Source organism: Thunnus thynnus, chromosome 5, assembly GCF_963924715.1.
Source record: "Thunnus thynnus chromosome 5, fThuThy2.1, whole genome shotgun sequence".
NCBI lineage: Eukaryota > Metazoa > Chordata > Actinopteri > Scombriformes > Scombridae > Thunnus > Thunnus thynnus.
Window position 1 is genome coordinate 4,763,357 of NC_089521.1, and position 13,981 is coordinate 4,777,337.

At 37.1% G+C, this 13,981-nt stretch overlaps 1 protein-coding gene across 1 annotated transcript; it reads right to left on the minus strand.

Moving 5' to 3' along the window:
* Positions 1-1,188: 1,188 nt before the first annotated feature.
* On the minus strand, positions 1,189-9,083 carry LOC137183795 (cytochrome P450 2D15-like). The gene is made up of 11 exons (XM_067591093.1): positions 8,821-9,083; positions 8,081-8,243; positions 6,962-7,126; positions 6,585-6,745; positions 5,468-5,536; positions 4,566-4,670; positions 4,340-4,478; positions 4,018-4,103; positions 3,765-3,866; positions 2,307-2,448; positions 1,189-2,107 (listed from the first exon to the last, which is right to left on the minus strand). The coding sequence occupies exons 1-11, from the start codon at positions 8,980-8,982 to the stop codon at positions 1,920-1,922; spliced, it is 1,482 nt and encodes a 493-aa protein (XP_067447194.1). The 5' UTR covers positions 8,983-9,083; the 3' UTR covers positions 1,189-1,919.
* Between the last annotated feature and the right edge of the window lie 4,898 nt (positions 9,084-13,981).

A 13,981-nucleotide genomic window follows, 5' to 3' on the forward strand; every position in this document is an offset into this window, starting at 1 on the left:
GTCATCAGAAGGTCCAGGTCAGCACACACACACATACACATACACACACACACACACACACACACCATTCAAGCCCACCCCCTCCCCCCTACCCCCGGCCTCCCACTGACAATCAAGAGACCGCCCAGTAAAACAATACAGCATCCACACAAAAGCTTCAATAATACACCAATGTCCAACCATCAAAAGGCTACTGCTTAAACTGCACACAGGGTTCAGTGTGCCTGTATGCCAGGTAGAAAAGAAATAAAAAAGTCCCTTATTATTTCTGAGGATTATCATAAATGTCTTGATGTTGTTATGAAGTGGACATACCATACTGTTTGTGCAGTAACACCACAGCAACTCTGCTATAACCACTTATTAAACTTTTTAGTTAACTGAGATGTTATAGGATTTCACAATGTGGGATTACTCTGTGTGATCATGTGAGGTTGTAAAGTGAACATATCACGTTTAGTGAATCCAGCAGTTTGGTCTAAAACAAGACATGTTGACACCTTTGGTTACCATAATATTTGCTGTGTCTGCTTATGGATCTGCAGAGGATGAATGCAGAGGATTTTAGTGATGCCTGATTTTTGCTCTAATTCATATTCATGCTTCCAGAGGATAAACACACTTGCTCCATCAACAAACTCAGGCCATATTGAAAATGAAATTTGGAGATAATCTAAAAGCTGTTTCATGAAATTTCAGTCAGGAACATTTTTGTCATAGATTAAACCTTTTATTGCCACAAATGGAAATACAGTTTAGCTTGGCACTGACAGCTCCACTCTATGATGCTCCCTGGATTAGCCAAGCAGCATGCTAAGCTAAAGCAGGAAGCACAATGCAGAAACCCTACTGGGTATACAAGAGTGGGCCCAAAGCAAGACATTTGAATTCCAGTCTACCTTAGAGCCATGTGAAGAGTCTTAACCAAAAAGGTGGAGGCAAGGGTGGTGGAGGCAAAGCTTTGCCAGCAGTAGCGTAGTGTGGCAGCACTGGTGTAGCAGGGATCAGTGTAGGAGGGACTCATATTTAAATGGACCGCCTTGTTGAGAGAATTCTGTGATTAGTGTGTGTGTCCTGCATGAACTAACACAATGCCTCATATGTACAGTGCGAACCATTCTTTGTTGATCAAATGACAAAGTTACACATGATCTGATAATGTTACACTTCTTTTAATCCCACAAATTCAATTTTACACTGGCAACATGAGAAAAAGTGAGCCAGAGTTTGTAGTTTCATCTGATAAGATGTAATGTTATGATTTACAAACTGTAATCTATACTATGAATACAATCAGCAGCTTTGTTGCATTAAATAAAGGTTACAGTGTGGTTTATAGAAAATATTTCTTTTTGATGATGTTTCAAGCTCCACAACAAGCTGAACATAACACACATAAGTTATTACTGCTAATATGCTATCAGACTGTTGTCCATCTGCCTATTTACACACCCAGCAGACATGAAGTACCATTAGCATTCATTAGCGTTTAAATATAAATGAACCATCCACTCTCCCTGTATGTTTTGGTCTCCAGCAACTCCTTAGAAAAATATCTGCTAAATGCTCCGCTATGTTCGCCAGCTAATCCCTAACTTTGTCTGCCATCTGGTGCTGGGCAGGTAAACAGCTGCTGGAACACTTTCCAACCTCAAATTGATGTGAGCAGCGAGACTGAACCAAATCAGTGAAGTTGCAGACTGTGAAATCAAAACAATCATATGAAAGACACGATAACGCTCCATAGAGCTGAGGGGAGCTGTGGGTTTGTCACTACAAGCAAGCCCATTGTCCATACTCAAATATTAATAAGTGCAACGAAAAGTGGTTTTATATCAAAATATTGAATTTCATTTAATTTTCAATAAGCCAATTACAGTATCAGGATAACCTCTGTCTTGGAATTGTGTCATGACCTATTAGATGTTTTTTCTGAACTGGACCTCCATGCGATACTGTTTGGGGGTCTGAGTCGATCCATAAACAGGAGTGTAGTCTGGCTCTCCTGCATCCTCAGGCCAGATGAACTTGAACCTCCTCAGCAGAGTCACCAGGAAGAGGAAGAGCTCCATACGAGCCAGACCCTCTCCAAGACACATCCGTGGACCTGTGGTTTAAAACACAAGTGTTAACTACTACAACCGTCTTTTCAACTGGAGCTAAAATTAATGTCGAATTAGGGGTTAAGTGTGGTGACTTTCTTTCCATTTTTCTTTAATTTTCTATTATCTGGTGATATTTCCTCAATCAAACCTCCCAAACAATCTTTCTGTGTATGTATGAATGTAACAATCAATGTCACACACCTGCAGAGAAAGGCATGAAGGCCTCTGGTTTAACAAACTCTCCCTGGTCATTGAGAAAGTTTTCAGGGTTGAATTCATGAGGGTATTTCCACTGTCCCTCCTCAAACAACACTGAGGACAGGTTGGTAATGATGACCGTTCCCTGAAGAACAAACAACAAAGAAGAACAGAGGTGTAATAAATGTGTAAACACATCAGAAACACCTTGGTTTAATCAGGATGTCAGTTATGTGGAAAATGTGAGCCTCCAGTCATTGGAGGGGCAGCATATGACACCTATCAATTAAATACTGTGGGTACGAGTAATAATAGCTAAAAATCTAAAATATATTTTAATACCAACACAAAATATGTCTAAAAAATATTCACAATTCACATATTAATTAATATTCACAACTTTCCAAAAAGTGAAGTACACAGAAAGGTAGGAAACACCTGCTAATATTCTATGACTAAAACCATGAGAATTATAGAAGAAGTCTGAGAATTCTGTCATTGTTTTACATGACATGGTATTAAAGTTCTTCCTTCTTCAGGGGTTTTCTCATGATCACACTAAGACACTAAGACATACTTTAGTATCAGAAGTGAACGTGTGTTCTGAAGACATAATACAACATGTCTTTTCTAATATAATCATACATACAGTAAGTGTAGAGCAGCTGAAACTCCCAGATGAGACATAAAGACATGTTGTCTTTCATTCTTCCATTCATGCACAATGTTGTATTGGGTTTGCCAATTTACAATGTTCAATGCAAAATTTATCAACTTGTCATTAATAATGAAAATGTACCATATTTATACTGCAACAGGACTTCATTTCACAGTGTTAGCACATTTTTTGTGCTAGAGTTAATGTTGAAATAATCAACTTTTACGCTTTTACAGAAACCATTCTTGCAAATATAGGTTTTAGAAGTGGTAACAGAGGAGAAATACGTGTGGAGACTCTCAGACACCATGCACATGTGTGCATAACATCATGAGTCAAAATCATAAACTCTTGATTTTACCCTTAAATTTATTGTACAGTAAATTTTCTTTAAATCTAGAAAACTTTTCACAGTATCATACACAGTATACTCCTGTCTACTCGTTACAACACTTCATTGAAGCTGCATAATGCTTAAATTGAATGATATACTGTATTCAAACCCAAGAAGTAATGTTTTAATGGCTGAAAAATTACATCATAGTCAAAAAGTCTTCTTGAATCATTTACACATAGATCCCTGCCTGGATTTCATATTAAGTTCTGTGGCTTTGAACAGTGCACAACATTAAGATGTTTATAAAGATGAACCTTAGATGAAAATTTAGCATAGATTACTAAACAAAGTTCCTAAATGTTTCCTCTGAAGTGAGTTTTACCTGTCAGTGCTCAGAGGAATATTAGTATGATATGAATCTCTTTCTATATTTTTCATTATGGTACAAATGATGTTTTCTACTTACCCTAGGTATGGAGTATCCCATGAGCTCTGTGTCTTTAGTGGTGCAGTGGAAAACAGAGAGAGGAACAGTGTTGGCCATCCTCTGGATCTCATGAATGACAGCCTGCACGAGAGAGACAGCTGTTACAATATCATACTGTAGCATTGTAACATCTTGGATATATAACACATATACAACACGTTTTCCCTTCACAGGGAAAAATCTGATGCAAAAATGGGCTGTAATTATATATATGATCCAATAATTTTTATACTTGAACGTAGGGCATCTGATGTCTGTCTTCAAAACTGGCTTGATCCTTCCCATCCAGAACTTTGTCTATTTCCTGCTGGCAGCGCTCTGAGGAGTACAGAAAGAAAGATAGTATGGACAGGAAGAAGAAAACTATGCAAGATATTTCTCGGTCTATATGTAATTTGAGTGTTTCTGCATGTGTCAGCTGATTCCAAAGGAAAGTGTGAATCTTTCAAACTGTGGAGAAAGAAAATGACATCTCCATGTGACAACAATAACTTCCTAACCATTGAACTCCTGAAAAAGAGGAATAGTCAAACCAACAGATGATGGACAAATACCCTGTATCTGTGGATAGTTCATGAGATAGAGGAAAGCAGTGAGCATGGTGTTGGCTGTCGTGTCGGTCGCAGCAAAGTGAAGATCCAAAATAAATGCACAAAGCTGGTCCTCTGAAAATGACGAGTCATCATCTCCTCTCTTTGCAGCCAGACAAGAGAGAAAAAGAGTGAGTAAATACTACAAACTATTCCCTCATTGTTATCAGCCACGAAGAGACACACACACCTTATCCAGTTCATCCAGGTAGCAGTCTATGAAATGTCGTGGTTTACCAGGAACTCTGTTTTTTTTGCTCTCAGCCAACAGCTCCAGACGTCTTTCATGTGCCATCTGGGAAGAAAAAAAAAAAGTTCAACAAATTTTTTCAATAAATCTTGACCTTAAGATTCAAGGTTTCTAAAGGGCACAACTTGCATCATCATACTGATGAATATAAATCCATTTACAGAGACACACAGTCAATGGCCAAAAAATGTTGATATAGGCAGTTAATTATAGTACATTAGGGCTACTACTATCAATTATTTTCATTATTGATTAATCTGCTGATTTTTTTTGAGTAATCGATTAATTGCTTGATCTATAAAATGTCAGAAAATAGTGAAAAATGATTCTTTGGTTATCAAAATAGTTACAGAGACATTCTCAGTCAATTGACTAATCGATTAATCAATTAATCATCGCAGCTCTATAGTACATGAGAGGTCTACTGTAATGTCCCAGGCTGCCCCTTCTCATAACTAATTGACTGTTATTCAGCAGCCTTCTGAAATTTTGCTGTTTAGGCCATTTTAGGTCATGCCTCTTCTCTTGCATCGTAGTTCTTATTCAAAAAATGTGCCTCTGTCATCACCTCATCACAGCACTGTGACCCATTGAGTTGATTGTTGTGTCATGTTGCAGTGTGCATACAGTTTATACAGCAGCCTCATGGAGCTGCTAGCTTGGCTGTAAACTTTCTATTGTCATTCATTTTTTCCTTCTTTCCGTCTTTTGAGCAGGGCATTTCTTCTGCTATAGCCTACATGGTGATCCACCGATTGAACCCATGCACCATTGTCTCTGTAATAAAACACAATTCAATGGTGGTTTGCTGGACTTGGAAACAAAATCTTTCCGAAACATACCTTAAACATCTTAAAGGCTTTCTGGAAGGGTAGTGGCAGGTTGCGTACTATGGGAATAGAGTCATAAATCTGTATGGAAAAGAAAAATGATAAATTACAAAGTTTTAAGAAGCCCTTTAGTCCTCTGAGCATTGCCCAGTTGAGTCTAAGAGAGTTACTGCAGTTCTCAATTACCTAGTTAGAAATTCTTAAAATTACATCTCCTTCTCCCTCATTGAAAATCCAGAATCTATGAATATGTAAATATATTTAATTTCAAAAGTTGATCTGCTGGATACAAGATGTCTCCTACTTCACTGTTAAGTCCATTCTCAGTGTTTGTGCACTGGAGGTTTCAAGATCCCACATCACACTTGTGTAAGTTGCAAATTGGACCACAATTGGCGTTCAAGGTGGTTGTGATGTCAGAAATCATGCTTGTAGTTTTACACAGATTTTCAATAACAGAGAAACTCTCCTCCTTCCGCAGATGAAGGCGAAAACTTACTTCTAGTGTTACATACATTATTCTGCACATTGAAGCTCAAACATTGAACTGAAGTAACAGGAAGAAAACACATTTTTGAGTGGAGGGGACTTTAATAATTTAACAATTATTTAAGTATAATAAAAGATACCGGGTACCACTTTTCTAACTCATCTTAGTCATCTTTACATTCTTTTCAGCTGATTAAATATTTTGCAGCCAGGCTTTATAACAATAATATTAACAATATTAACAACAGAGTAGCAAAGTCTCAATCTTTTAGGTCACCCACACTTGACAAGAAAACTTCAGTCAGAAGGACAAATGAAAATGTTCCTGAACTGAGTACTGTATAAGGATAAACTCAGCTGCAGGATGAGACACAGTCTAGATTCCACAAATTTCCCAGATTTTATTGATCGTATCTGTTTCATCATATAAAGTGCATGTCTGGCTTTGCATGACTCTGGTGGGAAAGGAGCTATTTAATTCATTTTGTGTGAAGTAGTATTGAGACAGGATCCGTCTCCACATTCACTTCTGTTTGTTCTTACATGTATTATACATAACCTAATTCTATTATACTTCCTCTACAGTTTCAGTGGTGATGCTACATTATTGAGTGGCTTTATTGTCGAAAATGTGTCTCACCATACCCCAGCGCCCGTTGATTATTTTGGAGGTCTCATGAAAAAGGTCAACAAAAAACTTCATGAACTCATCCTCGTAGTCGTACTGCCTAGCAAACAGAACTTGGCAGATTACGTTGGAGGCTGCATTGTGGAACAGCATGTGAGGATCCATGGTCTTACCTGGAAAAAAAAAACATAAACAAACCTTGACCAAATAGAGTCACTAAAGGTGTAAACTTCTTATAATAACATTATAAAAAAGATATAATAAGAAAAGAAAATATGATAAAGATATTGAATTTTTTGAGTTTCTAGTTTTCAGCACAGAGTTCAAAAGATCCTGCTCAATATCAACATTTATCCAATCCTTGTGTCCTGCTTGGGAAGTTGACATACCGATACTCTGCTCCAATGGCTTTATGATGCGATGTATCTCTCCAAGAATCCTCTGCTCCATGGACTGTTTACCTAGACCAAAGTTTCTCAGGGTCATCAGACCAAAGCGTCGTTGCTCTTTCCAGCCAGGGTTATAATCTGCTAGAATAACTCCTGGAGCTTGAGCTACATGCAAAAACATGGATTTAAAACTTAGAAGAAAGTGTATCCACTTTCAAATACATTTTTAATGAATGACGTTTCAATGACAAGTTTTCATGGCAATATTATTATCTGTTGAAGCTGACTATTGACTTCCTGTTATATTCCTACATCCCTGTTCTAAACATATCAAATTAAATGTTGTGTGTGAAAAAAAGTCCAACAGTGTCATTATTGATACCACCACTAGATGATGCCATAAAAGGGACTTTTTAAATCCAACACATAGTCTGTTTAAGAGTATCTCTGTAATTAATTAATATTAATTAATTATTTCTTTGTGAAAAAGAAGGAGGGTATTTTTTCTTGCTTTACCAGTTTAGTCAGTGGTGGAAAGTAATTAAGTACATTAACTCAAGTACTGTACTTAAGACTGACTTGAAAAATTGTGAACCTGTCTTTTAAGAATTTATAAACAAAACATACACAGTAATCTCATATGATGCACCATTTAGATTAAAGCAAAACCATTCTGCTTAACGAGTACTTCTCCTTTCGATGCTTAGCACATTTTTCTGTTAATATAGTTGTAATAAAATGATGAATGGAGGACTATTTTTACATTGTGGTATTTATAGTTTTACTCTGGTAAATGATCTAAATAGCGATACTTCTTCCACCACTGGTTAATGTGGCAAGTCACTCTGAATTTGACAGTCTGTTGAGGCACACACTGAGGTGTGTCTCAAAACTGTCCATCAAGTTTTGTATATTTTGGACATTTTGGAGTATAATTTGGACATGATCACTGAGATTTGTGCCCGTCTCACACACTTTCACACACATGAAATATAACTTGTGCTGGTTTTATTGTCAGGTATAATAAAAATAATTTGTATGATCAGTAACATTGTTCCAAAATAGCACAGGGTGACAGGACTTACATATTTGTAATGAAAGTAAAAAAACCTCTCCAACCTTTCACCTGTACAGCATGATTGACCAATAGGTCCTGTGGTCTGCCAGCGAAGTCAGCAGCTTTGGTGACAAGGGCTTCTTTCAAGGCCTGCAGGCCATTGATGACGACTGCAGGCTTGTGCCCAATGAACAGGCTGTAGACGTTACCATAGCGTTTGGCCAGCTGGGGACAGAGAAAGAGTAGATTATAACTACCATACATGGATTTAGCTGACATGACCTATAGTCAGTGTAATCAGCCACTGTATTGAGTCAATTATTAACAAGTTATTATTAGTAGCAGTGCAGTGAGTGACCTTATTTTTAATATCGCTGATATATCCACTTTCAAACAGAATGAGCAAAAGCACCTTTATTCTTCTGGATTTAAATGCTGATAAATGATACAAATGTATATAGGATGACAGAACAGGTCACCCAAGTGTAGATCAATGTATATGGTAATTTTAGGTGAAGAGCTCAGCTCATCAGACAAGCCAATCATTAGAGAAAAGAGCAGCATAGCATTTTCTGGTGCAAAACAAAAGCTATTAAATACATGTTATTGAAAAAAATCCATTATTTTTCCAATTCCTACGGCTAAAAAACTAGAGAAAAAATGTTCACATGAATTCACAGATGCAAAAATAATGGCCATATTTAGATTTAAAGATGTATGTCAGTATGTAGAGTTCCCATTTAGGTTACTAAATCTCAACTCATCTATCAGTACAGTCAGTATATTAATATGAACCCTTTACCCTCTCCAGGTCTGCAAGGGGACTCTCCAGATTGAGCTCCAGCACGTTTCCAAAGATGGGGATGGGTCGGGGGCCTGGAGGGAAATTTTTAGCCCTTTGGGTCCGAAAGAGGAGCAACAGGAGCAAAACAGCCACCAGGAGAAGAGCCACAGATGCAAACATGATGAAGCTGGGATTCTGACTAATTAACTGGCTTACACTTTCCTTTTCACTCTGATTTAGCTTTACTAAAACACACAACCTTTGCACAGTCTTGTGGCCTGCGGAATGATTGCATCAGGTGAACTCATTGGTTAGCCAATGATTTGACCTAAAAATCTGCAGCAATCAATAGATAGTAGTCTTGTCATCACAGTCATCACTCCCTCAGTAGGTAAAACAACTCAAAATTTAGAGATGTGCTAAATGTTCCTGTCTGGACCTTCATGCCCCAGTCTTCAGTCCTGTCTGATGTGAGCAACTTTCCATGCTCCTAATTTACCTTCTGAATACCAAGAACACAGTGGAGGGATTATAAACAACTGTGTAAAACCCACTGATCGATACAGATTTAACCTATATGTACTGTAAATATTCTGACCCTTCACCCACATAATTAGTTTCTATATCACATTTCTGAACCAAAAAATCAAATTTTCATTTAAGAATAACTTATCTGTCATTAATAAATGGGTGATTAAACCTTAGTGAAGCATGAAGAGTGTATTCTTTAGGTTTTACACTTCATTAATGGAGAAAAAACACTCACAATCACACTATATTATGGTGCTATGTTACCTAAAACAGGAAAACAGAACAGCCATCATGATTTCAATGAATGTTATTGAATGTGAAGTATGCAACAACATTTTTGAATAGTGATTCTTGAATTTTTTAATAAATGTGGGTCAAATTTAACCTGGCACACTCTCTACGGTATATACAGAAAATGTGTATCAGCTGCAGAAAAAATTTAAAAAGTTGAAATATTTATGTATATTCGGGGTCACTTGTAATGAGGTACAAAGAAGTCTATTCTTGTCTATGTGTGATGTCTTTATTATCAAATAGGTCCAGCGCTAGCCACTGCATCATGGGTACAGTCAAAATAATATGAGGAGGAATGTAACTTAATACATCTAGCTCTACACTAGTGGAAACCCTCCTGGCAGCTGACCTCAGGCCTGTCAACTTCTCTTATAGCCTGAGGAGAAGTCATCATTTGTTGACCTCTGGTCAGATTGGAATGAGTATGTTCCTCAAAGAAGAGAAAACTAAATTAACAATACTCAAAGTCAAGGATGACTCACTGTAAAACTACTAGTAACCAGCTCACACAGAAAATACTAATCAAGAAAAATAGATTTTAATGATTCTAATAAGACTGATTCAGCAGAATTCTTAATATACAGTCAGACAACACAATTCTATCCAACGCTTGTTGACTTGTTGCCCCATAGTAGCTAAAATGAAGATGTGAGCTTCAGTCAGAGAGAGATGTATGTATTTTCCCCTTTATAAAAACAGACTAATTTAACTATATATATCTATTTTATATCTGAATATAATATACATACAAAATGGTTTTTATGTTAAAAAATCAACTTTAATGTTAAACCTATTATCCAATTCCGTCCACTTGAGAGAGCCATTGCTTACCTTTTGTCCAATTTCTTCTCCCCCAGATAAAAGACAGTGCAGCAGCTGAACTGTGTTAACATTTAAAACAGTCCAGTGAATCTACAGTAACTCTATTATGCTAAGAAAGGCAAAATTAATCTAAATGTTGCCCATACCATAAGGGTGAATAGACATGAGGTAGAACTAATCATGATTTAAGAACATTATTCAAAAACTAGGAAGTTGAGGCCAGGGGTGGTCTAAAGGTTACGGAGGTGCATAGCAAAATCACCAGTGTTAAATTAACTCTGAGAGCGTTCAATTTAACACTAGGAAAGTGTCTATATGTGTCCACTCTTTTAAGTGTTAAATTAACACATTTGAAAGTGCTAATTTTTAACACTCACCAAGAGTTATTTCAACACTGAAAGGAGTTGAAAAATAACACAGGCTAACACTAGGTAGTATTGATAGTACTCTACATTAAAGTCAGTGTTAGAAAATCAACACTACCAGACGACACTTGACTCCAATACGAGTGTAACACAATTAACTAAGGTTTAGAATATTGTGGACAACCAATGCCCCTTTCAGCCACAGCTTGCACATAAATATTGTGTTAAAAGGCAGGTACACTGCAAACATAATTCTTGAACTGAAACAGAACAGTTCAGCATGAAGTCATACAAAATTACAGTGTGGGACAATGTACATTTGGTCATCAGTGTCATATGAAAATTGCCTGTCATAAGGTCTGTAGTACAACAGGTCATCCACACAGATCCTCTCCTCAATAATAAACGCATTTACTAAGTGATCATCAAGATACACTGTTGAGACTTTACAAGTTAGAAGATGAACATTGTCATCTCTAACAATTATTCTGACAATGTTGAACAAAAGCATCTAATTTTTAACACCAGAACATCCCGACCTGATACTACTATAAGTAGCAGATTGTAATGATTGCATGAAGTGAAGTTTTGTCAGTGTCAAATGAAATGAGGTGGGATATTTTTGGGAAGTTAAACAAAAATAAAAACTTTTTTAGGCTGCCAAAACATAGTAATATGGGGTTCCTATAAATATGAGTCAACTTTTGGCAAAATGAATTAGTGCTTGTAAAAAGACAAAAACAACTGTATCAGTATATGACAACACTCATTATTAGCATAAAATATAGGACATTGCACAACCATAAATTACTTTGCCCATCCTGAGCCAGCCAATTTCCTGCAATGTTTTAGTTAGGCTGCCTTTTTTGACCAAGCCCATTCATGCCATCTTACTTATGCCTCAGCTAAGCTTTTAGAGTCTGGTTTGGTAGATACATTTATTGAAGGGGAGAGCAAGAATGGTTGGTCTCCGGACCAAAAGAATCTTGATCTTCACTTCACTCAGAGAGAAATTGAAAAGGCCTTGGGCTCATTACAATCTAATAAATCACCAGGGGAACATGGTTTCCCCCTGAAATTTTACAGAGAGTTGAGGATTTACTCATCCCCCTTATCATGGATGTAATTACCTTAACATGTAGAACTCAAACTCTCCCCAAATCATTCTCTACTGTCATAATCAATGTGATTCACAAAAAAAATAGTGCTTTTCATTTCAGCCTATTTAATTATTAAATTCAGACTAGAAAGTGATCTCTAAGGTCCTGGCCAAAAGGCTTGGCTAGTACTTGCCACAATTAGTAATCCAGACCAGAGTGGCTTTATTTCTAAATGCTCATCAGCTAACAATTTATGTAGGCTGTTTAATATTATCCACCTAACAAAATCTAAGACTGATTCTGATATAGCTGTAGCTTTATATGCTGAAAAGACCTTCGATAGGCTAGAGTGGCCTTATTTAATCATAGTCTTGGTTTGGCCAGTTGTTTATTAATTGGGTAAAAACCCTTTATCATGAATCCTGGGCCAAAATTACAACTAACAGACAGATCTCAACAGCATTTCCCTTGAGTAGATCGAATCTCAAGTCTCCAGGACTCTTTGTCTTGGCTATTGAGCCCCTAGCCGAAGCAGCAGACAGGATCCTGATATAAAGGGTTTCAGAGTAGATCAGACAAATCATAAAATTAATCTCCTGGCAGGTGATGTAATTTTGTACTTAACAGACCCTGATAAGTCCCTCACCAAATTACAGATTCTATGAAATGCTTATAGTGTTTTTTCAGGATATAAGGTGAACCAGGAAAAAAGTGAAATTATTCCACAAACGAGTTTTGATCCTGCAAAGTATCAGCATCTTGGAATAATTGTAGATAACGACCCTCGTAATTTGTACAAACATAACTACCTCCCATTGCTCAGTAGAATTGAAGATGATCTACGTAGGTAGATGAGTTTGCCCATTATTCTAATTGGTAGAGTTAACAGTGTGAAAATGGATATATTACTGAGGTTACAATATCTCTTCCAGTCCTTACCCATTCTACTACCTCAAACTTTTTTTAAGACCCTCAACAAACATGTTAGACAATTTATATGGAATTATAAAGTACCCAGGGTATCTATGGAAAAACTGACATAGATTATAGATTAGGGGGCATTTGATTACCTAGTTTTAAAAAGTATTACAGCTCAAATTCGATTTATTTCATCCTTTTTTTTTTTTTTGAGAGTGACGGTGCCCCCTCCTGGATACAAATTGGATTGCATCCCCTGAAAGTAAAAGCAATCAGTGATTTTATTTATAAATGGAACTTCAGAATTCTATCCAACAGGACAGACAATCCTGTTTAATTAAAATGTGGTGGGAGATTCATGGAAGTCTTAGACTGAAAATGGGACTGTCATCAAGAACACCTCAAAAAAAACCCCTCATACCCATGACTCTCAATAACAAGATTCTGGAGACTTGGCATCATAAAGGGATCCAGCATTTGAAAGACTGTTACGAAAAGGGACTTCTCATGTGCTTTGAACAACTGAAGAGGAAATATGACTTGTCCAGCAGGACCCTCTTCTGCTCTCTTCAGTTAAGATCTTTTCTTAGAACCAGCCTGGGCCCTGGAATGACTTTACCTGTATTTACTGATGTGGACAAGCTGCTTCATGAGGGAAATGTATACAAATCTATTTCTAAAATCTACTCCCTGCTGCTGAATGAGGGCCCAAAGCCAGGTTTGCACAAATCTAGAGTGAAATGGGAATCAGATCTGAACATAACAATTGATGAACACCTCCGGTCAGATTTATATGAAAGCAGTTTGTCAGCTACCATTAATGCCGGTACAGACTGGTGCACCATAATTTTATTCAATTTATTCATTCATTACTAGTTTATTTCTATTGCTGACCAAATAATCCCTTTAATATTACCAGTTGTACATCTATATCCATTTATCTGCAATAAGCTAAAATAGGTTAGCGATGTGTTGGTCTGGCTCTACTTGTGACCCAGGTAGATCAAGTCAAACCCTGTCAGAGCTTGTTCCTCTTAAAGTGTGTAACGGTACCCTGTTTGATTTGTCTCACTCACCTTTCATACAGAGGAGCAAAGTACAACCCTAATCCTAATCAGAAGAGGAAGTGCTGAGAGCTAACCAACCCCT

Excerpts from the sequence above, each read along its gene's own strand:
- LOC137183795 (XM_067591093.1), bottom strand. The coding sequence starts at position 8,982 with ATGTTTGCATCTGTGGCTCTTCTCCTGGTGGCTGTTTTGCTCCTGTTG. Across the intron at positions 8,244-8,820 it reads CCCTTGCAGACCTGGAGAGG|CTGGCCAAACGCTATGGTAA; the intron begins GTAAAGGGTTCA and ends CTCTGTCCCCAG. Across the intron at positions 6,746-6,961 it reads GCCATTGGAGCAGAGTATCG|GTAAGACCATGGATCCTCAC; the intron begins GTATGTCAACTT and ends TTTTTTTTCCAG.